General features: G+C 47.3%; 1 protein-coding gene across 1 annotated transcript in view; it reads left to right on the top strand.

Moving 5' to 3' along the window:
- The window catches only part of CDH17 (cadherin 17), a 77,811-nt gene that overhangs the window by 45,358 nt on the left and 4,802 nt on the right, over nucleotides 1-27,651 (top strand). Inside the window, exons 11-13 of the mRNA XM_083187051.1 lie at nucleotides 11,945-12,187; nucleotides 15,121-15,237; nucleotides 19,971-20,087. Of these exons, the coding sequence (XP_083043177.1) occupies nucleotides 11,945-12,187; nucleotides 15,121-15,237; nucleotides 19,971-20,087 (477 nt within the window). The remainder of the gene's footprint in view (nucleotides 1-11,944; nucleotides 12,188-15,120; nucleotides 15,238-19,970; nucleotides 20,088-27,651) is intronic.

Below are 27,651 nucleotides of genomic sequence, written 5' to 3' on the forward strand. Positions count from 1 at the left end.
GTGGAATTCCACCCTCTATATGCTTCAGCGGATGGAGGAGCAGCAAAAGGCCATCCAAACCTACACCTCGACCTATGACATAGGGAGAGGAACGGGAATGCACCTGAGTCAAGCTCAGTGGAGAATAATTTCCGTGGTGTGCAAGATCCTGCAGCCCTTTGAGGCTGCTACACGCAAAGTTAGTTCTGACACTGCCAGCTTGAGCCAGGTCATTCCCTTGATAGGCCTTTTGCAAAAGCAGTTGGCGAAATTGAAGGAGGAGTTGAAGCACAGTGAATCTGCAAAATATGTAGGACTAGTGGATCAGGCTATTAGTTCACTTAGCAAGGATCCATGGGTCGTCGATCTCATACAATTAGATCATTATATTTTGGCGACAATACTGGATCCTAGGTTTAAGTCTTACATTGTGTCTTTGTTACCAATGGGAACAAATCTGCAGAGGTGCAAAGACCTCTTGCTCCAAAATTTGTCAGCTGAAGCGGAAAGTGGCAGGCACACAACTTCTCCTTCAATTTCTACCACTGGGGTTGCGAGGAAAAAGCTAAATTTTCCTAGGAGACCCACTGCTATTCAGTCCGGAAATATATTTGACATCTGGTCCGGACTGAAGGAGCTTCCTAGCATAATGGACATGTCGACTGCTACTGACTATGATGCTATCACAATTGAAAGAATGGTGGATGACTACTTTGCCGATAGCATCGATATAGGTATGTCAGATTGTCCATTCCATTATTGGCAAGAAAAAAAGGCAATGTGGCGTCCTTTGCACAAACTGGCTTTGCTTTACTTAAGTTGTCCACCCTCCAGTGTATATTCTGAGAGAGTCTTCAGCGCAGCTGGGAACCTTGTAAGCGATCGGCGTAGGAGGTTACTTCCACAAAACGTGGAGAAGATGATGTTCATAAAAATGAATTTCAAATTCCACGAACTTGATCTCCTTCACCAGCACTTACGTCCTCCTAATACACACAGTCCTCCTGTATTGGTTGATTCCAGCGACGACGAATTAATTGTGTGTGAAGAAGAGGATGAGGCTGAGGAATCTGATGCTGAGGATGACATCTTGTAAAGCCAGTTTGTGCAATGCCCATTGCCATTTATTTTTCGTGGGGGCCCAAACAAACCAATCATTTCAGCCACAGTTGACAGTCCCTGCCGCTGAAGTCCCTGTCACTGAAATGATTGGTTTGTTAAACTGTGCATGTCCTTTATACTACATAAGGGTGGGTGGGAGGGCCCAAGGACAATGTCATCTTGCACCTCTTTCTGCGTCGTTTTGTTGGCTGTTGTAGCGTCCTAATTTTTTTACCTCTTTGATGGATGAATGTTGGGGAGATGGGTGATTTCTCTCTCCACATCATCTATTATTAATGAAAATATGTCCTCATGGACATCCATGGTCTCATCCATTCCTATCGTACTTCTTTTTTGGATGGGATGTCCCGGATGGATGGATGGCTGGGTGGCAGGGCCCCAGCAAATCTTTTTCTTGCACCTCTTTCTGCGTCATTTGTTGGCTCTTTGTAGCGTCATAAATTTTTAAATCTTTGATGGATGAATGGTGGGGAGATGGGTGGTTTCTTTCTCTACATCATCCATTATGGATGAAAATATGTCCTCATGGACATCCATGGTCTCATCCATTCCTATCGTACTTCTTTTTTGGATGGGATGTCCCGGATGGATGGCTGGGTGGCAGGGCCCCAGCAATTCTTTTACTTGCACCTCTTTCTGCGTCATTTGTTGGCACTTTGTAGCGTCCTAATTTTTTTACCTCTTTGATGGATGAATGGTGGGGAGATGGGTGGTTTCTTTCTCCACATCATCCATTATGAATGAAAATATGTCCTCATGGACATCCATGGTCTTATTCATTCCTATCGTACTTTTTGGATGGGATTTCCCGGATGGATGGATGGCTGGGTGGCAGGGCCCCAGCAAATCTTTTTCTTGCACCTCTTTCTGCGTCATTTGTTGGCTCTTTGTAGCGTCATAAATTTTTAAATCTTTGATGGATGAATGGTGGGGAGATGGGTGGTTTCTTTCTCCACATCATCTATTATGGATGAAAATATGTCCTCATGGACATCCATGGTCTCATCCATTCCTATCGTACTTCTTTTTTGGATGGGATGTCCCGGATGGATGGCTGGGTGGCAGGGCCCCAGCAATTCTTTTACTTGCACCTCTTTCTGCGTCATTTGTTGGCTCTTTGTAGCGTCCTAATTTGTTTACCTCTTTGATGGATGAATGGTGGGGAGATGGGTGGTTTCTTTCTCCACATCATCCATTATGGATGAAAATATGTCCTCATGGGCATCCATGGTCTTATCCCTTCCTATCGTACTTTTTGGATGGGATGTCCCGGATGGATGGCTGGGTGGCAGGGCACCAGCAAATCTTTTTCTTGCACCTCTTTCTGCGTCATTTGTTGGCTCTTTGTAGCGTCATCAATTTTTAAATCTTTGATGGATGAATGGTGGGGAGATGGGTGGTTTCTTTCTCCACATCATCCATTATGGATGAAAATATGTCCTCATGGACATCCATGGTCTTATCCCTTCCTATCGTACTTTTTGGATGGGATGTCCCGGATGGATGGATGGCTGGGTGCCAGGGCCCCAGCAAATCTTTTTCTTGCACCTCTTTCTGCGTCATTTGTTGGCTCTTTGTAGCGTCATAAATTTTTAAATCTTTGATGGATGAATGGTGGGGAGATGGGTGGTTTCTTTCTCCACATCATCTATTATGGATGAAAATATGTCCTCATGGACATCCATGGTCTTATCCATTCCTATCGTACTTCTTTTTTGGATGGGATGTCCCGGATGGATGGCTTGGTGGCAGGGCCCCAGAAATTCTTTTACTTGCACCTCTTTCTGCGTCATTTGTTGGCTCTTTGTAGCGTCATAAATTTTTTAATCTTTGATGGATGAATGGTGGGGAGATGGGTGATTCGCTCTCCACCCCATCCATAATGGATGAAAACATGTCCTCAGGGACATCCATGGTCTTATTCATTCCTAGACCGAGTGCGTGGCTTCGGGAGGAACACACGTGATTTGGTGAAGTGGTGAGGGAGGTAAGGGAAAACACACCTAGCCAGCCAGCTCAAACAAATTAACCTTAGCGGTGAATTGGGTGACAGATTTTGCAGACTAATTGACCCTACTACATAGATAGCGGTCTATAAGGGTAGACCTATATAGGGATCTCCTAACCTGGGGTCCTAGAGAGGTGGAGGCCACCAATAACCCCACCCCTGCCACCAATTACCCCACCCCCCTCCACCCATTAGGTGATGGATGAGGAGGCAACTGGTAATGCTCCCAGCGTTCAGAAACCACGTGACCTCACGCCAGATAGGGGTGAGGGAGGAAATGGAACGCACGCGTAGCCTGTCTGATCAAGTTTGATAAGGAGGTAACTTCACAAACCACGTTACCTCACACCAGATAGGGGTCTTGTTACATATTAAACTGATCTAATCAGATACTACCTTGCAGACTAAATAAGTGCTGCACGAAACGCCCACTGCTCCTTGGCTGAACATGAGGAAGAGTGTACAATCAAGCCAAACAGGGGTTTTGGTACTTGATTGGATCTTCTACCAGAGGAGCGCAGCTACTAGTATAGCTTTGAACGAAGATCGGACCTTCTCTATTGGGGAAGAATAGATGTCATCAGTGACATCCAGAGTATTTATCCTCCTTTTGGGATAGTATGGATGGATTGATAAATGTTTGGGAAGAAGTAGTCCCAACAGCTGCTGATGGTCAGCGTACTAGACCCAGTGCGTGGCTTCGGGAGGAACACATGTAATGTGGTGAAGTGGTGAGGGAGGAAATGGAACGCACGCCTAGCCTGTCTGATCAAGTTTGATAAGGAGGTAACTTCACAAACCACGTGACCTCACGCCAGATAGGGGTCTTGTTACATATTAAACTGATCCAATCAGATACTACCTTGCAGACACAGTCAATGCTGCACCAAACACCCACTGCTCCTTGGCTGCACATGCCAAACTGCAAAATCAATCCACATTGGGCTCTTGGTACTTGTGTGGAGGTTCTAACAGAGGAGCGCAGCTACAAGGGGGGGGGGTTATTAAACTGCCACCCTGTCTGCCCCTGTAGTGCTGCTCTGCTTCCAACATGTGCCAGGTTGGAAGTGTAAGGTCCACATGTATGTGATGCCCACTGCTGTCGCCTAGCTTAGTCATCCAGCTACCTCGGGATAACCTTATGGCCCTACTACAGTATATGAAAACGATTTTGTGAGCTGTGAAGTGATCAAAATTGTCTAGAAATGAGTGGAAACTAATGTTATTGAGCTTAATAACACTTTAGGGGCAAAAACAGGCCCGAAAACTATTATTTTAGCAATTTTTAGCATTTTTCCAAATAAATCCAGATCCAAAACCAAAACCCGCAAGGGTGGTTTTGCCAAAACCAATCCAGATCCAAAACACGAAGGGAGATCCAGATCCAAAACCAAAACCAAAACCCGAAAAAGTGGCCGCCGCACATCTCTTATATATATATATATATATATATATATAAGAAAGAAGACGGCGTCACTCGAAGGGACTTGGTAGAAAAAGTGAACTTTTTTTATATATAGAAGATCAATTCAATAACATGTCAATTCAATAGTCAACGTTTCAATGTCATCACAACATTTTCATCAAGACCTGACATGCGATAAAGCAGAAACGAATGAAACAGTATGAATATAAATACACTTACCAGGCTGGTCCGTCCGGTGGCCGGGTGCACGCCGTCCCGCCCCTATGACAGGGCTGTAACGTAGTGCTGACGCCATCAACACGCTCCCGTAGCCTGGGAGACCTGTGTAGTTGACGCCCCCAGCCACCGGACGTCATCCTGTGGAACTAAGCAACCAAAATAAACAACAACATAAACATGAAGCGAACGGGCGACTCAGTGGGAGCTGCGCCATAAACACTGTGAACAATAACATGCTCAGCGATGAGGTGTCAGGAAATCATTGCTTCAAGGATGTGTGACACATAACATGATCTGTGCACAATAGCGATGTCAATAAAGGATACTCCAATTAAAGCGTTCATTCAAACCAAGGGGTTTGCTGGTTTGTAACCTATGAATCCATCTGGACTCCAATTTGAGCAGGGCTCCGTCCCTATCGCCTCCACGGCGAAAGGGGGGGACATGGTCTATCAAAATGAACTTTAGGTCCGTGATCTGATGGCCCGCCTCCAAGAAATGTCGGGCCACAGGCTGGTCTGCCGATTTGGTCTTGATAGCGTTGTTAATTGCCGATCGGTGCAGGGCCATTCTGTCGCGGATGGTGCGGATGGTCTTGCCAACGTAGTGTAAATGGCATGGGCAGGATAATAGATACACGACATGGGTGGTTAAACACGTTAAAATGTGTTTGATGGGGATAATGGACTGGTGGATTGGATGTTTAAATGACTTGCATGCTATTAAATTTTTGCACGTAGTGCAACTGAGGCATTTGTAGCAACCCGGCAATTTGGTAAGGAAATTGGAAGCCGGTGATATCTGCATGTACAACACGATCTTTAATGTTGCTGCCCCTGGTATAACAAGCCATAGGCCTTTTATTTTGTAATCCTGGTAGAGAACTGTCCGTTTTGATTATCGGCCAAAGAGCCGTGGTGGCCCTTTGTACTACCGGACTGGAGCTTGAAAATTGTTGCTTCCATGGGACCACATTCTGCTGATTGCGTGACTTGGGTGTTAGCAATTGTTCACGGGGGATTGCTAGTACCTCCTTCTGGAGCTTTTGTAATTCTTGAAGATTGTATCCTCTAACAACAAATTTTTTGACCACTTTATTGGTGCTCTCCAGGGCAGCTTCCGCTGTACTTGATATTCTTGCAACCCTTATCAATTGTGACTTAGGCAAGCCTCTTTTTAGGGGATTGGGGTGATGGCTTGAACCCAACAGCAGAGTGTTGCGGTCAGTCGGCTTAGAGAACACTGTAGTCTGCAGTTGGCCGTTAGACAAAGTGATCAATACATCCAAATATTCGATCTTATCTGTTTGGATATTGTAAGTGTATTTGATCGGGTTGTTACTGCTGTTGATGGCTTGAATGTGGTCCTCGAGTAATAAAATGGGGCCTGTCCAAAGGCAGAACAAATCATCGATGAACCGACAATATAATAGCATGTGCTTGGAGATGTGCTTAATCTGTAGGAATTTTTCACGTTCCTCCGCGAACATAAAAATGTTCGCGAGGCTCGGGGCGACCGGGCTCCCAATTGCACACCCAGATCTCTGTCTGTACAACTCTCCATTGAACATAAAGTAATTTCGTTCAAGGGTTAATGTGAGTAATTGGACAAATAAATTATGATCCACTTCATCGATGTTGTTTTTTCTTAAAAACTCTGCTACTGCTGCCACACCCGCTGATTGAGGAATAGTCGTATACAAACTGCATACATCGAGTGTTACCAGGACTGTGCCTGGCGGAATGATGGTGACCATTGGCTTCTATCGCCTGTGGAACCTAAATATGCAAAGCAACCCCAGCACCATGGCTGGCTGCCGCAGCATGCCAGCAACTAAAGGATTGCTACACAGCATCAGCGATGCGGAGGTGCAGCAAATCTTGTTCGATGAGGATGACACAGACCTGGTTCCTGACACATCGTTAGATGACATCATGCATCAAATGTACCAACTTAGGAGGAGGGAGGTTGACTACCAGCTACACGGATCCTCCTTGTCTAAATATTTTAGACAGCACATGATTCCCCGGGGGTTTCGCATAAGAAACATCCCCACCATCGGCCGCTTCAATCCCGACTTTTGTGCCAAGTGGGTGGGGGTGCTTAACAAATGTAGCTTGGACCTCATGCTCTTACTGCACTCTTCTTGTATTTCAACTACAGCTCTCTTACTCATCTACAATCTATACCTGCATCTATTCTCATTCACTTCCTTATATCTCAGCTGTATTGTGTACTAAGAATTGTGCTTTAATTGTGTTATGACTAGTTCTGTGTACCCTGTACTGTTCTTTTGTGTTCTATATGTACAGTACTGGCTGGTGCAATCACCATGTGGCGCCGCTGATTGGCTGCCTGGGTGCTGCACAGCTCAGTAATGATATGTTCCCCATGTCTGTGACCCTCATTAGAGTACATCTAGTATATATATATCAGTACTGTTACTGGCTACCTAGCTGGCTGTGCAATCACCATGTGGCGCCGCTGATTGGCTGCCTGGGTGCTGCACAGCTCAGTAATGATATGTTCCCCATGTCTGTGACCCTCATTAGAGTACATCTAGTATATATATCAGTACTGTTACTGGCTACCTAGCTGGCTGTGCAATCACCATGTGGCGCCGCTGATTGGCTGACTGGGTGCTGCACAGCTCAGTAATTATATGGTCCCCATGTCTGTGCTCCTCATTAGAGTACATCTAGTTTATATATATCAGTACTGTTACTGGCTGTGCAATCACCATGTGGCGCCGCTGAATGGCTGCCTGGGTACTGCACAGCTCGGTAAATATGTTCCCCATGTCCGTGTCCCTTATTAGAATGCGTCTTGTGCATATCTGTATGTGTGATGTACATTTGTACTGCCATTGTTGCCTGTTCCTTGTACTGATAACCCTTTGTATTGCAGTATGTGCATTGTTATTTTTATTGTCTGTAAAGCGCCTTGAGTCCTGTTGGAGAAAGTGCGCTATATAAATAAAACTTACTTACTTACTTACTTAGTTATAGAGGAGTCCAAGAGGGAGCTCACTCTGGTGAAAGAAAAAATCACCAAGTTGGAGGAATTACATCAAATACCTAATATACAGACCACCAACCCTAAATGGCTTCACACCTTGACCAGCAAAGTGGACAATTACCGTAGAGATCTGTTAAAGTTCAAAGCGGGCAAGTTCAGCACAGTGTCCCGTGATTATGAGGACAACAAAGTCTACAGGTGGCTCATGGGCGGTGAACCAGGGCCACAAAATTTCAAACAGGGCCCATACGGGTACCGCCGCAGACGGGAAAACCGCACAAAAGACACAGCCACTTCCAACTCAGACTCAGACTTTCGGGTACGGGACTCGGATGATACCTCCCGCAGAACAGATGTCCCTTTAGAACAAGCAGCGTCCACAAGCCAAAAAGGTCGCCCACCCGCTGGAGCGGCCAAAACCAGAGGACAGCGCGAGCTGAAAGCCCTACTGAGGAGCTAATTTATAATTTATCTAGCTACGTCCTCAAACCAGCCGAGATCTCAGTCCTCATGAAGGGCTTAACATTCATCCCCACCAACTCCAACAGCGGTCTGCAATGGCAGATAGATCGCCATAGGTTCTATCGTAACCTACGTCTAAAGGAACATTTTCAATACAGTGAGTCCACAGCGGACAAGAGCCCTATCCAACAGTTCATCCAATCCAGAAGCCACTCCAAATTTGACCCATCTCTAAATTTCTTGACATCTTACTCCAACCTCATGTACAACAACAGCCGACATATATCAAGGATACCACAGATTTCTTGCTCCGCTTACAACAAGTCACCATCATTCCGCCAGGCACAGTCCTGGTAACACTCGATGTATGCAGTTTGTATACGACTATTCCTCAATCAGCGGGTGTGGCAGCAGTAGCAGAGTTTTTAAGAAAAAACAACATCGATGAAGTGGATCATAATTTATTTGTCCAATTACTCACATTAACCCTTGAACGAAATTACTTCATGTTCAATGGAGAGTTGTACAGACAAAGATCTGGGTGTGCAATGGGGAGCCCGGTCGCCCCGAGCCTCGCGAACATTTTTATGTTCGCGGAGGAACGTGAAAAATTCCTACAGATTGAGCACATCTCCAAGCACATGCTATTATATTGTCGGTTCATCGATGATTTGTTCTGCCTTTGGACAGGCCCCATTTCATTACTCGAGGACCACATTCAAGCCATCAACAGCAGTAACAACCCGATCAAATACACTTACAATATCCAAACAGATAAGATCGAATATTTGGATGTATTGATCACTTTGTCTAACGGCCAACTGCAGACTACAGTGTACTCTAAGCCGACTGACCGCAACACTCTGCTGTTGGGTTCAAGCCATCACCCCAATCCCCTAAAAAGAGGCTTGCCTAAGTCACAATTGATAAGGGTTGCAAGAATATCAAGTACAGCGGAAGCTGCCCTGGAGAGCACCAATAAAGTGGTCAAAAAATTTGTTGTTAGAGGATACAATCTTCAAGAATTACAAAAGCTCCAGAAGGAGGTACTAGCAATCCCCCGTGAACAATTGCTAACACCCAAGTCACGCAATCAGCAGAATGTGGTCCCATGGAAGCAACAATTTTCAAGCTCCAGTCCGGTAGTACAAAGGGCCACCATGGCTCTTTGGCCGATAATCAAAACGGACAGTTCTCTACCAGGATTACAAAATAAAAGGCCTATGGCTTGTTATACCAGGGGCAGCAACATTAAAGATCGTGTTGTACATGCAGATATCACTGGCTTTGATATACCACCACCGCCATCCAATTTCCTTACCAAATTGCCGGGTTGCTACAAATGCCTCAGTTGCACTACGTGCAAAAATTTAATAGCATGCAAGTCATTTAAACATCCAATCCACCAGTCCATTATCCCCATCAAACACATTTTAACGTGTTTAACCACCCATGTCGTGTATCTATTATCCTGCCCATGCCATTTACACTACGTTGGCAAGACCATCCGCACCATCCGCGACAGAATGGCCCTGCACCGATCGGCAATTAACAACGCTATCAAGACCAAATCGGCAGACCAGCCTGTGGCCTGACATTTCTTGGAGACGGGCCATCAGATCACGGACCTAAAGTTCATTTTGATAGACCATGCCCCCCCCTTTCGCCGTGGAGGCGATAGGGACGGAGCCCTGCTCAAATTGGAGTCCAGATGGATTCATAGGTTACAAACCAGCAAACCCCTTGGTTTGAATGAACGCTTTAATTGGAGTATCCTTTATTGACATCGCTATTGTGCACAGATCATGTTATGTGTCACACATCCTTGCAGCAATGATTTGCTGACACCTCATCGCTGAGCATGTTATTGTTCACAGTGTTTATGGCGCAGCTCCCACTGAGTCGCCCGTTCGCTTCATGTTTATGTTGTTGTTTATTTTGGTTGCTTAGTTCCACAGGATGACGTCCGGTGGCTGGGGGCGTCAACTACACAGGTCTCCCAGGCTACGGGAGCGTGTTGATGGCGTCAGCACTACGTTACAGCACTGTCATAGGGGCGGGACGGCGTGCACCCGGCCACCGGACGGACCAGCCTGGTAAGTGTATTTATATTCATGCTGTTTCATTCGTTTCTGCTTTATCGCATGTCAGGTCTTGATGAAAATGTTGTGATGACATTGAAACGTCGACTATTGAATTGACATGTTATTGAATTGATCTTCTATATATAAAAAAAGTTCACTTTTTCTACCAAGTCCCTTGGAGTGACGTTGTCTTCTTTCTTCTACACTAATACTTTGGAAGGCACCCGGGGCATTTACTTCTTTATTTTGGGAGTGCCGGCTCGCACAGCTCTCTCTCTATATATATATAAGGGAATATTGAATTATTTATTAGTAAATAATACCACAGAATATAAATACTCATTCAGACAATTTATGTTCTTCAACGTGCACATGATTTATGTGTGTGTTGCAATGTATATAAACTCATTTGATCTACAATAGATGTCTGGAACATTAACATAAAAATATAGGGCTGTATTCAATTGGTTTATACCAGAATTTCAACTCGCTATCCCGAAGAATTTTAATAGCAGATAAAAACCACATGGTCCATTTACATAGTAACATACAAAGTAACATAGTAAGTAAGGTTGATAAAAGACAGTAGTCCATCGAGTTCAACCTATCTAACTTGTAACTACTGACTTGAGTAAGTCATATATATAGGATTCCCTTAGTGGCCAAAAATGTGTCCAGTTTTGGTTTAAATTCATTAACAGTAGTTGCTGTAACCACCCCCACCGGCAATGTGTTCCAGAATGTTACTGCTCTAATGGTGAAGAATCCTCTTCTTAATTCAGTAAGGCAGGGGTTCCCAATCTTTTTTGAATCACGGCACCCTAGAGTATCAGATTTTTTTCACGGCACCCCTCGGCCAAAAAAAATTAATTAGATTGGGTTTATATGCGATTCTTAGGGTCTGTTATGTGGTAAAGGGTGGGATTTGTTTCTGTTTGTACACATTTTATGATTGGCAGCCACCAGCACTGGTTTTGCTCATAAATATTTAACCATTAATAATTTGAGTTGGACCTGGACCACCAACCCAGGGCACCCCTGCATGTGTCCCGAGGCACCACAGGGAGCCACGGCACACAGTTTGGGAACCACTGCAGTACGGAATTTCTTTTCCTCAAGCCTCAGTACATGCCCGCGTTTCCTAAGTATACACCTGTTATTGACCAATCATCTCCCAGTTCCATATGATTCCCAATCCTGTATTTGAACATACCAATCATATCACCTCTCAACCTCTGTTTCTCTGTAATCTGGCCTTTAAGGTAAATTTAGTGGAATTTGGTATTAGGGATTTGGTGTTACGATTGGTTTAGCGGTTTGGGAATTAGGCATATAGTGTTAGGCATTACTGGACCGTAGGAAAGGAGATTTGCGGGTTCCAGCAGCGGCGGCACATTTGAGGGGTAAGGCAGGCTGGTCCGCGTATCAGTAGCCCCGCAGACCCCCAGCGCCCACACTTAACTCAGCGCCTCCCCGCGACCGTGGGGTTTGCAGGGCTTTTGTTACGCCACTGATAACCGGGTGTATTTATACTTGAACTTTAATACTTCAGACAGGATCATTATAATGTATGTAAATTTGTTAATAACTCATTGAATAATTATGTATATATTTGTGGCTTTGCAGATAATCCACAGAAGAGCTCCTCAGTATTTTTTACTCTCTTTCTGGATGACGTCAATGACAACGCTCCCCGGTTGGCAAAGAACTATTTTGATGACTTTTCATACTGCCATCCACTAACCAAGCCAGAGTCATTATTATTTGAGGCTACAGACGCTGATTACCACCCTGGCGGCCTGGCTCTGAAATTTCAACTTGGGGGTGGTGAAAACATAACAAATGATTGGGAAATTCAATACATAAATGGTAGGTATCTATAAATTGATGATGATTCCAGACACTACACGCCTGATTCAGGGGATGATGCATTTTGCAGTAACAGCTGAGACTGTATGCTAATGCGGCGGGCAATGTGAGCACAAAGAAGCACCATCGATTCTACATTACACATACTGGGGCAGATGTATTAAGCCTTAACAAGAGATAAATCCAAGGGTGATAAGGAGAGATAAATGTCCAGCCAATCAGCTCCTTACTGACTTTTTTCAAACACAGGCTGTAGCATGGCAGTTGGCAGGTGATTGGCTGGACGTTTATCTCTCCTTATCACCCTTGCATTTATCTCTTGTTAAAGCTTAATACATCTGCCCCACTGTACCATCACAAGTTAGTTGGTCGGAATATGCCTCTGGCAGACCCACCGCTTAATAAATACCACACAGGAAAGTCTTTTGAAATTGCATAGATCTCTGGAAAGGGGTTTACACATGGTGTGATTCCTATACTATTCAATCCTGATTCCATTGAGATTGAATGCAGCTGAAAATCATTCACTTTCAATTCGATTTTGACTATATAGTCAAATCGAACTGAAAGTGACCCTGAATCACACCATGTGGCATATAAAGGCCACACAATGCATAAGCTTACATATTATGTGCCAGATATACTCTGGGGGTATTCAATTCCGAGTCACGACTGTTGTGCCGACCTGACAGCCGTGACCCAGTCCCGTTCTCGGCCCGCTCAACTGCATCTCCGCAGGCTGGATTCAATGTCCCGCCTGTCGAGTGCCAAAAAGGGGGTGCGGCCTCGAGAAACAGCTATGGGTTGTCGAGATCCAGCTGTGAGCTCAACAATCCACAGCCTTTCTCTGCAAAATGTGCCAGATTCCTTGTTTTTCCGACATGCCTGCTCAATACTGTCGGGAAAGACATTGAATAGGCGCCCACGGCTATTTCCCCCATCGGAAATAGCGGCAGGGGATTGAATTCTCCTCTAAGCCTTAAAAGTGATAAAGTAGAGAGTGGTAAACTACCAACCTACCTGTCATTTAGGAATGGATTGGCTGTTACTTTTTCTCTCTCCACTTTTTTTTTTCACTTTTTAAGGCTTAGTACATCCGGCCCAGCACATACTGTAAAATACAGAAGATAGAAGCACCAATGTTGGAATGAAACCTGAAAACCCTGCAGATGAAAATGAGCCCAATGACTTGGAATTCACAAATTGAGGGATTATTAAATGACTGCACACGCACAGCATTAGCATTGAATGTGACCTGCAACAAATAGCTAAGAAAAAAAGTAACATTTAGTAATCTCTAAATTGTAGCATTTGACTGACAGGAAGCTGGTGTTTCTGGGCGTGTCTAAAAATTGTAGGCGTGCCCAGGTGTTTTTTCTCAGACACTAGCGGCGACCACTTCCAGCCCATCCCTGTTACATATAACAGGAAGCCTCAGATCTACTCTAGCCATGGCCATCATTGCAATGGCATTGGCAATAGTGTAAATCGATAGTTATAAACTATTCAATGGTTGACCATCGATATTATTACCTATCGATGGTCACCCATTGTGTTTGACTCATTGTCCTGTGGGCCAATCAAAACATGGGGGTGGGAATTTGCGGGTGTTGGGGGCAGAGCTATACTCAAAACATCGTTTTGCTGTGTTATCGATGGAGGGAAACCATCTGGTTCACCCCCACCAATGGCAAAAGTATTAAACATTGGCCATAAACCATCGATTTTTGAATCATCGATGGTCGATGGCCATTCCTGGTCTACTCACATTTGCTCAGATGGCAAAGTATCTTCTATGTGCCAGGAATTTCAAATGGATCTTCAAATGCCCATTGTTTTTTTTTAATGCTCGCAATCAACTGAGCTTTGTCTAATAAGAAATCAATGCTGAATTAGGCCCAATAGCAGCTTTATGAGTGCATCTGAATTAGGCCCCAAGATTGCTCATATCTGCTCCCATACCTTAGAAAACTATTATCTTTGAGGGATGTTAATAAATAATCCAAGCCATCTTGTTACTAATTGGAGATCCTTAGTTGCATGTATAATTTAAATGACGATTTAAATATGTAAAAAATATTTTATGGGAGATTCCTGAATTTAGGGGAGTTTTTCAAGATTCTTCATCTGGGTCTTGCTGCCGCAATTTGTAGCACAAGCGATTTACCTCTCGGAAGTCCAATCTAGGCAGTGCTGCAAAATCACTGGGGAAATGGTGCAGCGGCCATTTTCCTGGTGTTTTGTGCCAGCTTCCTGTCAGGGAAACTGCACAAGGTCAGATTCCTACTAGCACACAGCACACATGCTGATATCCTGCCGGCTAGACTGCATATGGGCCACCTCCTCTCTTAATTTGTCCCCCTTTACTACATAATCCATTAATTACTTCAACATCAACCACATGTGGAGGAAGTGAATCTAATTGGTTGTATGTCTTGAATCATAAGTAAATGCTGACTCAGCTGCAAATTTCTCAGCTTTGTGAGACAACTAAACGCTGCACGCACAAACATCCCCCCCCCCCCCCTATCCTTGCACGGCGAATGGATGTTTTGCTTGCGTGGCCGAAATTTCTAATGTGGTGACTCAGATTTGTGGTGCCATTGTACATGAACAGGACGGGCAGCTGACATCCGGTGACTTCAGCTGCCCGCCCCCGGCACCCATGTCACGTCTGAATTACCATGGGAACGCCCTGACACTGGCCCTGGCAGATTGCTCAGCACACAGCGCTGAGACACATCTAGCATCAATCAGAACATTCAGCAAATTGCTACGTGTGTAGGCCCCATAAGAATAGCACAGTATAGAACATATCTGACCATCAGAGATCTATATAAATTCTTGTAAAATACAGTATTTAATGTAAAACTACATTGGAGTAAAATAAATAAAATATGATTAATTAACTGTTTCCTATATCACAATGACAGGTTCCTTCGCTCGTCTGTTGATGAAGCACACGGAGTTCCCAAAGGGAATTTTCAGTGTTCCTGTAATTATTAGAGATAATGGACGACCCCCGATGGAAGCAACTGTCCCTATTCCAGGTATAATACTGTATGTGAAATAGAATATGGTCTAAAAACCTATATGACTGGCAATGATGGAAGTGAGTGAAGAAAACGTCATACAGTATGATAAAGTCATGTAAAATTAGGATGGCTACTTTTAACACTTGGAGCAAGGTACTTTCCTCTGCAGTGTCGCAGCAGCTGATGTCCCATATTATCTCTGCAGTGCCACCGCAGCTTATAGCCCATATTACCTCTGCAGTGCCACAGCAGCTTATAGCCCATATTATCTCTGCAGTGCCACGGCAGCTTATAGCCCATATTACCTCTGCAGTGCCACAGCAGCTTATAGCCCATATTACCTCTGCAGTGCCCCAGCAGCTGATAACCCATTTTACCTCTGCCATGTCGCAGCAGCTAACAGTCTATATTACCTCTGCGGTGCCGCAGCAGCTGAGAGCCTGTTTTACCTCTGCAGTGCTGCTGCAGCTTTTAGCCTGTATAGCCTCTGCAGTACCTCAACAGCTGATAGCCCATATTACCTCTGCAGTGCCCCAGCAGCTGATAACCCATTTTACCTCTGCAGTGCCGCAGCAGCTAATAGCCCATTTTACCTCTGCAGTTCTGCAGCAGCTGATAGCCCGTATGACCTCTGCAGTGCAGTAGCATCTGTTAGCCCATACTGCCGCTGCAGTGCTGCAGAAGTTGATATCTCCTATTACTTCTGCAATGCCACAGCATCTGATAGTCCATATTACCTCTGCAGTGCCGCAGCAGCTGATAGCCCATATTACCTCTGGAGTGCCACAGCAGCTGATAATCCGTATACCCTCTGCAGTGCTGCAGCATCTGATAGTGCATATTACAATTTGTGTCCAGTCCAGGGCCGGATTAAAGCAGGGGCAAAAGGGGTTAGTACCCCTGGGCCCCCCTCTAGCTAGGGGCCCCCTGTGGGTTTTTTTTAGCTAAAGGTTTTGTGCATAGGAGTGGGGCAGTGCCATACCTCCCAACAGTCCCGATTTTATCGGGACAGTCCCGATTATCAGGGGCTGTCCCGATGTCCCACCCGCGGGCGGCAGTGTCCCGCGGTGTGGGGGGGCTGTTGGGAGTCCCCCGTCAGCTGCTAAGCAGCGGGGAATAAGCGTCTATTCCCGCAGCCAGGGGACTGGGGGCATGGCTAGAGGCTCACAGAGCCTCTGGGTCATGCCCCCATAGCGGCAAAATGGGGGCGTGGCCTCGCGGAAGAGCCGCGTGTATAGACCACGCCCCCAAATTAGGCCACGCCCCCCGAAAATTTCGGCGCGCGCCCACGGCGTGCAGGAGCATCGTCCCGCATGCAGACCTTCAAAAGTTGGGAGGTATGCAGTGCTGCAGCTTCACCTATCTGCTAATGTGACAATGATTAATGGTGCTGAGCATGGGGTGCCAAGGCACACTGTCTGCACAAGTGTGCAGTGCATTACTGGAAGTTGACTAAGTCCTATGACACTTTGCACAAGAGGGCAGAGACTGAGAGGTTTGTGCTGAGCTCTGATTTGTGAAGCTCATCACATGCTTCTAAGGTCCATGGAGGACAGCAGCAGCAGCCTAGTCATGGGAGGGTATTTAATCAGAGGCAGCACTGGGACTGTGAGGTCTCCTACAGTCCTACAGAGTAAGATGCAGAGGGACAAACACAGGCTTTTTATGTGGTATGCAGGTATATATCCCCTGCAGTTACCCATTGACCAAGTTTATACTGCCTTTACTCTGTGTTTTGACAGTGTAACATTCTCCCATGCAGCTTGCGGCCAGTAATGACAAGTGTAAGGGGGCCCCCTGTCTAAAGTGCCCCGCCCCCCCGAAGGCTTAATCTGGCACTGGTCCAGTCCTCTCCAGTGAGCTGCAACACAATTAGCATCCCAGTTTCTGGCTAATGATAAGGGTGGTCTGAGGGGATTCAATACTCCTGTTTTATAAATGGGGGGAATGATATATTAAGAGATGGCTGCCCAAAATAAGTATCTCTTGTAAACACATATTTAGGGCCAATTTATTAAGTTTATCTATGTAAAGCCTTTTTGCATATGATATATGGTGCTCCAGCCGAGCCAATCAGTTCCTAACTGTCATGTTTAAAAATGTTCAGTTTGAGCTGATGGAGAACCATTTTTCATATGCAATCAGTTTTAAATAGGTAAATAGTAATTCATAAATGGATCTCTTAGTATTTACTGAAACAAATGAGTACATTCAACTATGTGTATTTTTAATACTTGGCCTCCGATGTACATGTTTAAGTGTCATAGGGGTAGATTTATTAAGCTCGGTGAAGTGATAAAGTGTCTGGGTTTTTATGACTGGCCAATCAGCTCCTTACTGTGAAGTTACAGGCTTGGTTTAAAAAATGACCGGTAGGAGCTGATAGGCCAGTGATAAAAACCATACACTGGGCGGGATGTACTAAGAGGAAAATGCGGTAAAAAGCCCTGATCTGCATAACCACCTCTAAGTCACTGCCCAGGAATACCCATTAAATTCTATTGCCTGTGCGGCTCTGGGCGAACACTGCACACAAGTGCTGTGCAACTTTTTTAGGGGATTTTTGGACCCTATATTTATCCCAGGCTTTATTTCTCGGTAAAACTGAATCATTTCTGGTTGAATTTGTAGCAATATTTGCAGAACTGGAGCGTAATGGTTGCACGAGCCAATTCACAGGTGGGAAGTTTCAGCAAAACTATCTTCAGCTTCCACTTTCGCTGCGCTGTCATTCTTCATCCTGTGGAATATAAGGTCTACGAAAGTAACTAGGACGATGTTCCTCATTTACTTTGGCCATGTGTTGTGGATAGGGAAGGACTGGGAACGTTTAAGGACAACTTCCACCTGTGGCGACACTTAATGCCAAATGTGGAATAAATAGACTATTTGACAGTACAGTTTGAAAACGTTGCTGTTGAGCCAGGAAGTGTAGTGTAAAAATGTAGTTAGAAATGGATATCAAATATTCTGCAATCCCTGTAGATTGAAGTGATTGACTGCTCTGTTGCCATTAAGGCGCCTTTTTTACGCGATTTCGACGCATCGGGCCGATAAATCGCGTGGAAACAGTCAAATCTATCTAGATCTAAATTATCTAGTGTGGCGTACGTCGTATCCAGAAATTGTTACCGCTGCAGCCAGGAAATATCATATCCCAGAGTGGTAAATGTGATCACATGCGATACACCATATGCAAAATTACTGAATAAAATGTATCGCATATGATCCAGCTGCGGGGTGAGTTGCCGGAGTATCATATACGAGGCAGGGGGGAGATAGAGAAGTGTACATGTATGTGATATCCAAACAGCACTTCCATTATGAAAGAGGGTAACTGCTAAAAAAATGCCCTTTGACATTCTGGTGGTGCAATCTACCATCTATGCATATATTATTCATTTGCCATTAACGTTTGCTGTTTAAGAAGATCATTATGATTTGCATTTGAAATCCACTTCTGATTCCTTACTGTCTCGATGGACTATTAACTGTACCAAGAATCTCCCTGAACCCATCGGGGGGTGGAGCTTTCAGATATGTGGCTCTGACTCTATGGAACTCACTTCACCGCACAGTGCGAGAGTCCCCCACTCAAGTATCCTACAAATATACACTTTGATCACAAAGCATTTCACTAATATCTACTGTTAAGTCCTATTGAGAAAAAAAATGCTATATACATAACAGTTATTATTATTATTATTATTATTATTATTATTATTATTGTGAACGTTATGCCCCTTTCCCACTGCAGCCTTAAAACGGTATATTGCCGATTTTTGAGGGCAAAATACCGTTTAAGGCTGCAGTGGGAAAGCGCCAGAGTTGAAATACCGTTTAAAGTTAAACGGTATTTCAACCCGTTTTCTAAGCAGAGTCCTACACGGTTAAATAACGTTTAAGAGGCAGTGGGAATGCCTCTTAAACGTTATTTAGCCTCCAGGCAGTCCCAGTGCCTAATGAAACCTAGTAGTTCGCACTTTGAGCATGTGTAATGTGTGCACGTGCATACTAATGAGCCGCTAATTACATATGCGCATATGTAATGAGCGGCTCATTAGTATGCACGTGCACTCATTACATATGCGAAAAGTGAGAACTACTAGGTCTCATCAGGCACTGGGACTGCCTGTACCCCGCATGGACCCTGCAATGACCCCCGCTGCCTCCCCACTGCCCACAGGTAAGTACAAGGGGAGGGGAGGTGGGGGCACAGGGCAGGTGGGGGGGGGGGTTAGGCACTATTTACACTGGGGGGGGGGATTAGGCACTCTTTACACTGGGGGAAGGGGGGGGGGGTTAGGCACTCTACATTATACACGGTTCACTGCAATGGGAATGGTACTTAAATGGTATTTAAAACGGTAATCTGCTGCAGTGGGAATGCTAATACCGTTTTAAATACCATTTAAGATTACCAGTACTTTAAACTGGTCTGCAGTGGGAAAGCAGCATATGTGTGTTCCAGTTCACTGCGCACCCCTCACTTTCTAGTTTAGCCTTTATAAAATCATAAATGTGTAGCCAGGCATATTTAAACGCATGGTTATGTGATAAACATAGATAGTCAAGCCACGTTGACTATAAATAAATACTTTATTCCTATAAACCTGGCAAATTTTGCCAAAAATGTGAGCAACATAATTACAACTAAAAATGAAATATCTTATGGAACATTAAAGATTGCTAATGTCCTTGGAATTTAGCGACAGACATTTATTGATACCGTGTTTTTTCCCTTCCAGTTCATATATGCGGCTGTACGGCAAAAAATGAATGTGAGACAGCACCGGCAGATGTTTCAGGAAAACCGTCCATTGGAATGGCTCTCGGGATCTTATTTGGAACCTTGGCTGTTATAGGTTGGTTTATGGTTCAAATGATTCCATTGAAAGTTTTTAAAAGCCTGTTTTGGAACATATACAGTACTGTGCAGAAGGTTTACGCAGGCGTGGAAAAATTCCTGCAAAGTAAACGAATACTTCCAAAAATAGAAGCATTCATTTAGTATTTTTCATCAATGAACAAAATGACCGTATGTCACATGAACTTCTTCCCACCAGATGTATGTCACATGCCCTTCTCCCCACCAGCCCGTATGTCACATGCCCTTCTTCCCACCAGAAGTATGTCACATGCCCTTCTCCCCACCAGCTGTATGTCACATGCCCTTGTTCCCACCAGCTGTATGTCACATGCCCTTCTCCCCACCAGCCCGTATGTCAAATGCCCTTCTTCCCACCAGATGTATGTCACATGCCCTTCTCCCCACCAGCTGTATGTCACATGCCCTTGTTCCCACCAGCTGTATGTCACATGCCCTTCTCCCCACCAGCCTGTATGTCACATGCCCTTCTCCTCACCAGCCCGTATGTCACATGCCCTTTTCCTCACCAGCCCGTATGTCACATGCCCTTCTCCTGACCAGCCCGTATGTCACATGCCCTTCTCCCCAACAGCTGTATGTCACATGCCCTTCTCCCCACCAGCCCGTATGTCACATGCCCTTTTCCTCACCAGCCCGTATGTCACATGCCCTTCTCCCCACCAGCCCGTATGTCACATGCCCTTCTCCTCACCAGCCCGTATGTCACATGCCCTTTTCCTCACCAGCCCGTATGTCACATGCCCTTCTCCTCACCAGCCCGTATGTCACATGCCCTTCTCCCCAACAGCTGTATGTCACATGCCCTTCTCCCCACCAGCTGTATGTCACATGCCCTTCTCCCCACCAGCCCGTATGTCACATGCCCTTCTCCTCACCAGCCCGTGTGTCACATGCCCTTCTCCTCACCAGCCCGTATGTCACATGCCCTTCTCCTCACCAGCCCATATGTCACATGCCCTTCTTCCCACCAGCCCATATGTCACATGCCCTTCTTCCCACCAGCCAGTATGTCACATGCCCTTCTCCTCACCAGCCCGTGTGTCACATGCCCTTCTCCTCATTAGCCCGTGTGTCACATGCCCTTCTCCTCACCAGCCCGTGTGTCACATGCCCTTCTCCTCACCAGCCCATATGTCACATGCCCTTCTCCTCACCAGCCCATATGTCACATGCCCTTCTCCTCACCAGCCCATATGTCACATGCCCTTCTCCCCACCAGCTAGTGTGTCACATGTCCTTCTCCTCACCAGCCCATATGTCTCATACCCTTCTCTTCACCAGCCAGTGTGTCACATGCCCTTCTCCTCACCAGCCCGTATGTCACATGCCCTTCTCCTCACCAGCCAGTGTGTCACATGCCCTTCTCCTCATCATCGCATATGTCACATGCCCTTCTCCTCACCAGGCCGTATGTCACATGCCCTTCTCCCCACCAGTCTGTATGTCACATGCCCTTCTCCGTACCAGTCTGTATGTCACATGCCCTTCTCCCCGCCACTCTGTATGTCACATGCCCTTCTCCTCATCAGCCCGTATGTAACATGCCCTTCTCCTCACCAGCCCGTATGTCACATGCCCTTCTCCTCACCAGCCCGTATGTAACATGCCCTTCTCCTCACCAGCCCGTATGTCACATGCCCTTCTCCTCACCAGCCCGTATGTCACATGCCCTTCTCCTCACCAGCCTGTATGTCACATGCCCTTCTCCTCACCAGCCCGTATGTCACATGCCCTTCTCCTCACTAGCCCGTATGTCACATGCCCTTCTCCTCACCAGCCCGTATGTCACATGCCTCTCTCCCCACCAGTCTGTATGTCACATGCCCTTCTCCCCACCAGTCTGTATGTCACATGCCCTTCTCCTCACCAGCCCATATGTCACATGCCCTTCTCCTCACCAGCCCGTATGTCACATGCCCTTCTCCTCACCAGCCTATATGTCACATGCCCTTCTCCTCACCAGCCCATATGTCACATGCCCTTCTCCTCACCAGCCCGTGTGTCACATGCCCTTCTCCTCACCAGCCCGTATGTAACATGCCCTTCTCCTCACCAGCCCGTATGTCACATGCACTTCTCCTCACCAGCCCGTATGTCACATGCCCTTCTCCTCACCAGCCCGTATGTCACATGCCCTTCTCCTCGCCAGCCCGTATGTCACATGCCCTTCTCCTCACCAGCCAGTGTGTCACATGCCCTTCTCCCCACCAGTCTGTATGTCACATGCCCTTCTTCCCCCCAGTCTGTATGTCACATGCTTTTCTCCCCACTAGTCTGTATGTCACATGCCCTTCTTCCCACCAGTCTGTGTGTCACATGCCCTTCTCCCCACCCGTCTCTATGTAACATGCCCTTCTCCCCACCAGTCTGTATGTCACATGCCCTTCTCCTCACCAGCCCATATGTCACATGCCCTTCTCCTCACCAGCCCGTATGTCACATGCCCTTCTCCTCACTAGCCTATATGTCACATGCCCTTCTCCTCACCAGCCCATATGTCACATGCCCTTCTCCTCACCAGCCCGTGTGTCACATGCCCTTCTCCTCACCAGCCCGTATGTAACATGCCCTTCTCCTCACCAGCCCGTATGTCACATGCACTTCTCCTCACCAGCCCGTATGTCACATGCCCTTCTCCTCACCAGCCCGTATGTCACATGCCCTTCTCCTCGCCAGCCCGTATGTCACATGCCCTTCTCCTCACCAGCCAGTGTGTCACATGCCCTTCTCCCCACCAGTCTGTATGTCACATGCCCTTCTTCCCACCAGTCTGTATGTCACATGCTTTTCTCCCCACTAGTCTGTATGTCACATGCCCTTCTTCCCACCAGTCTGTGTGTCACATGCCCTTCCCCCTCACCTGTCTCTATGTAACATGCCCTTCTCCCCACCAGTCTGTATGTCACATGCCCTTCTTTCCACCAGTCTGTATGTCACATGCCCTTCTCCCCACCAGTCTGTATGTCACATGCCCTTCTCCTCACCAGCCCACCAGTCTGTATGTCACATGCTTTTCTCCCCACTAGTCTGTATGTCACATGCCCTTCTTCCCACCCGTCTCTATGTAACATGCCCTTCTCCCCACCAGTCTGTATGTCACATGCCCTTCTTCACACCAGTCTGTATGTGACATGCCCTTCTCCTCACCAGTCTCTATGTAACATGCCCTTCTTCACACCAGTCTGTATGTCACCAGTCTGTATGTCGGGGCTTCGCTGCGGGGGGTTACGCCAGTTCTATATGGCGTAACCCCATGGAAGCCTATGGGCTTCCCTTTGCGTCCCCCGCGCCCCGAACGCCCCCCGCCGATCCGCGCCCTTCTCCTCACCAGCCCGTATGTCACTTGCCCTTCTCCTCACCAGCCCGTATGTCACATGCCCTTCTCCTCACCAGCTCGTATGTCACATGCCTCTCTCCCCACCAGTCTGTATGTCACATGCCCTTCTCCTCACCAGCCCGTATGTCACATGCCCTTCTCCTCACCAGCCCATATGTCACATGCCCTTCTCCTCACCAGCCTATATGTCACATGCCCTTCTCCTCACCAGCACGTATGTCTCATGCCCTTCTTCCCACCAGCCCATATGTCACATGCCCTTCTCCTCACCAGCCCATATGTAACATGCCCTTCTCCTCACCAGCCTGTATGTCACATGCCCTTCTCCTCACCAGCCCGTATGTCACATGCCCTTCTCCTCACCAGCCCGTATGTCACATGCCCTTCTCCTCACCAGCCAGTGTGTCACATTCCCTTCTCCCCACCAGTCTGTATGTGACATGCCCTTCTCCCCACCAGTCTGTATGTAACATGCCCTTCTCCTCACCAGCCCGTATGTCACATGCCCTTCTCCTCACCAGCCCGTATGTCACATGCCCTTCTCCTCACCAGCCCGTATGTCACATGTCCTTCTCCTCACCAGCCAGTGTGTCACATGCCCTTCTCCCCACCAGTCTGTATGTGACATGCCGTTCTCCCCTCCAGTCTGTATGTCACATGCCCTTCTCCCCACCAGTCTGTGTGTCACATGCCCTTCTCCCCACCCTTCTCTATGTAACATGTCCTTCTTCCCACCAGTCTGTATGTCACATGCCCTTCTTCCCACCAGTCTATATGTCACATGCTTTTCTCCCCACTAGTCTGAATGTCACATGCCCTTCTTCCCACCAGTCTGTGTGTCACATGCCCTTCTCCCCACCCGTCTCTATGTTACATGCCCTTCTCCCCACCAGTCTGTATGTCACATGCCCTTCTTTCCACCAGTCTGTATGTCACATGCCCTTCTCCCCACCAGTCTGTATGTCACATGCCCTTCTCCTCACCAGCCCAACAGTCTGTATGTCACATGCTTTTCTCCCCACTAGTCTGTATGTCACATGCCCTTCTCCCCACCAGTCTGTATGTCATATTCCCTTCTTCACACCAGTCTGTATGTCACATGCCCTTCTCCTCACCAGTCTCTATGTAACATGCCCTTCTTTCCACCAGTCTGTATGTCACATGCCCTTCTCCCCACCAGTCTGTATGTCACATGCCCTTCTCCTCACCAGCCCACCAGTCTGTATGTAACATGCCCTTCTCCCCACCAGTCTGTATGTCACATGCCCTTCTCCTCATCAGTCTCTATGTAACATGCCCTTCTCCTCACCAGTATCTATGTAACATGCCCTTCTTCACACCAGTCTGTATGTTACATGCCCTTATTCACATCAGTCTGTATGTCACATGCCCTTCTCCCCACCAGTCTGTATGTCACATGCCCTTCTCCCCACCAGTCTGTATGTCACATGCCCTTCTCCTCATCAGTCTCTATGTAACATGCCCTTCTCCTCACCAGTCTGTATGTCACATGCCCTTCTTCACACCAGTCTGTATGTCACATGCCCTTCTTCACATCAGTCTGTATGTCACATGCCCTTCTCCCCACCAGTCTGTATGTCACATGCCCTTCTCCCCACCAGTATGTATGTCACATGCCCTTCTCCCCACCAGTCTGTATGTGACATGCTCTTCTTCACACCAGTCTGTATGTCACATGCCCTTCTCCCCACCAGTCTGTATGTGACATGCCCTTCTCCTCACCAGTCTGTATGTCACATGCCCTTCTCCCCACCAGTCTGTATGTCACATGCCCTTCTCCCCACCAGTCTGTATGTGACATGCCCTTCTCCCCACCAGTCTGTATGTAAAATGTCCTTCTTCCCACCAGTCTGTATGTCACATGCCCTTCTTCACACCAGTCTGTATGTCACATGCCCTTCTCCCCACCAGTCTGTATGTGACATGCCCTTCTCCTCACCAGTCTGTATGTCACATGCCCTTCTCCCCACCAGTCTGTATGTCACATGCCCTTCTCCCCACCAGTCTGTATGTCACATGCCCTTCTCCCCACCAGTCTGTATGTCACATGCCCTTCTCCCCACCAGTCTGTATGTCACATGCCCTTCTCCCCACCAGTCTGTATGTCACATGCCCTTCTCCCCACCAGTCTGTATGTAAAATGTCCTTCTTCCCACCAGTCTGTATGTCACATGCCCTTCTCCCCACCAGTCTGTATGTCACATGCCCTTCTCCCTACCAGTCTGTATGTCACATGCCCTTCTCCTCACCAGTCTGTATGTGACATGCCCTTCTCCCCACCAGTCTGTATGTAAAATGTCCTTCTTCCCACCAGTCTGTATGTCACATGCCCTTCTCCCCACCAGTCTGTATGTCACATGCCCTTCTCCCCACCAGTCTGTATGTCACATGCCCTTTTCCTCACCAGCCCGTATGTCACATGCCCTTCTCCCCACCAGCCCGTATGTCACATGCCCTTCTCCTCACCAGCCCGTATGTCACATGCCCTTTTCCTCACCAGCCCGTATGTCACATGCCCTTCTCCTCACCAGCCCGTATGTCACATGCCCTTCTCCCCAACAGCTGTATGTCACATGCCCTTCTCCCCACCAGCTGTATGTCACATGCCCTTCTCCCCACCAGCCCGTATGTCACATGCCCTTCTCCTCACCAGCCCGTGTGTCACATGCCCTTCTCCTCACCAGCCCGTATGTCACATGCCCTTCTCCTCACCAGCCCATATGTCACATGCCCTTCTTCCCACCAGCCCATATGTCACATGCCCTTCTTCCCACCAGCCAGTATGTCACATGCCCTTCTCCTCACCAGCCCGTGTGTCACATGCCCTTCTCCTCATTAGCCCGTGTGTCACATGCCCTTCTCCTCACCAGCCCGTGTGTCACATGCCCTTCTCCTCACCAGCCCATATGTCACATGCCCTTCTCCTCACCAGCCCATATGTCACATGCCCTTCTCCTCACCAGCCCATATGTCACATGCCCTTCTCCCCACCAGCTAGTGTGTCACATGTCCTTCTCCTCACCAGCCCATATGTCTCATACCCTTCTCTTCACCAGCCAGTGTGTCACATGCCCTTCTCCTCACCAGCCCGTATGTCACATGCCCTTCTCCTCACCAGCCAGTGTGTCACATGCCCTTCTCCTCATCATCGCATATGTCACATGCCCTTCTCCTCACCAGGCCGTATGTCACATGCCCTTCTCCCCACCAGTCTGTATGTCACATGCCCTTCTCCGTACCAGTCTGTATGTCACATGCCCTTCTCCCCGCCACTCTGTATGTCACATGCCCTTCTCCTCATCAGCCCGTATGTAACATGCCCTTCTCCTCACCAGCCCGTATGTCACATGCCCTTCTCCTCACCAGCCCGTATGTAACATGCCCTTCTCCTCACCAGCCCGTATGTCACATGCCCTTCTCCTCACCAGCCCGTATGTCACATGCCCTTCTCCTCACCAGCCTGTATGTCACATGCCCTTCTCCTCACCAGCCCGTATGTCACATGCCCTTCTCCTCACTAGCCCGTATGTCACATGCCCTTCTCCTCACCAGCCCGTATGTCACATGCCTCTCTCCCCACCAGTCTGTATGTCACATGCCCTTCTCCCCACCAGTCTGTATGTCACATGCCCTTCTCCTCACCAGCCCATATGTCACATGCCCTTCTCCTCACCAGCCCGTATGTCACATGCCCTTCTCCTCACCAGCCTATATGTCACATGCCCTTCTCCTCACCAGCCCATATGTCACATGCCCTTCTCCTCACCAGCCCGTGTGTCACATGCCCTTCTCCTCACCAGCCCGTATGTAACATGCCCTTCTCCTCACCAGCCCGTATGTCACATGCACTTCTCCTCACCAGCCCGTATGTCACATGCCCTTCTCCTCACCAGCCCGTATGTCACATGCCCTTCTCCTCGCCAGCCCGTATGTCACATGCCCTTCTCCTCACCAGCCAGTGTGTCACATGCCCTTCTCCCCACCAGTCTGTATGTCACATGCCCTTCTTCCCCCCAGTCTGTATGTCACATGCTTTTCTCCCCACTAGTCTGTATGTCACATGCCCTTCTTCCCACCAGTCTGTGTGTCACATGCCCTTCTCCCCACCCGTCTCTATGTAACATGCCCTTCTCCCCACCAGTCTGTATGTCACATGCCCTTCTCCTCACCAGCCCATATG

Source organism: Crinia signifera, chromosome 5, assembly GCF_055691185.1.
Source record: "Crinia signifera chromosome 5, ASM5569118v1, whole genome shotgun sequence".
Taxonomy (NCBI): Eukaryota; Metazoa; Chordata; class Amphibia; order Anura; family Myobatrachidae; genus Crinia; species Crinia signifera.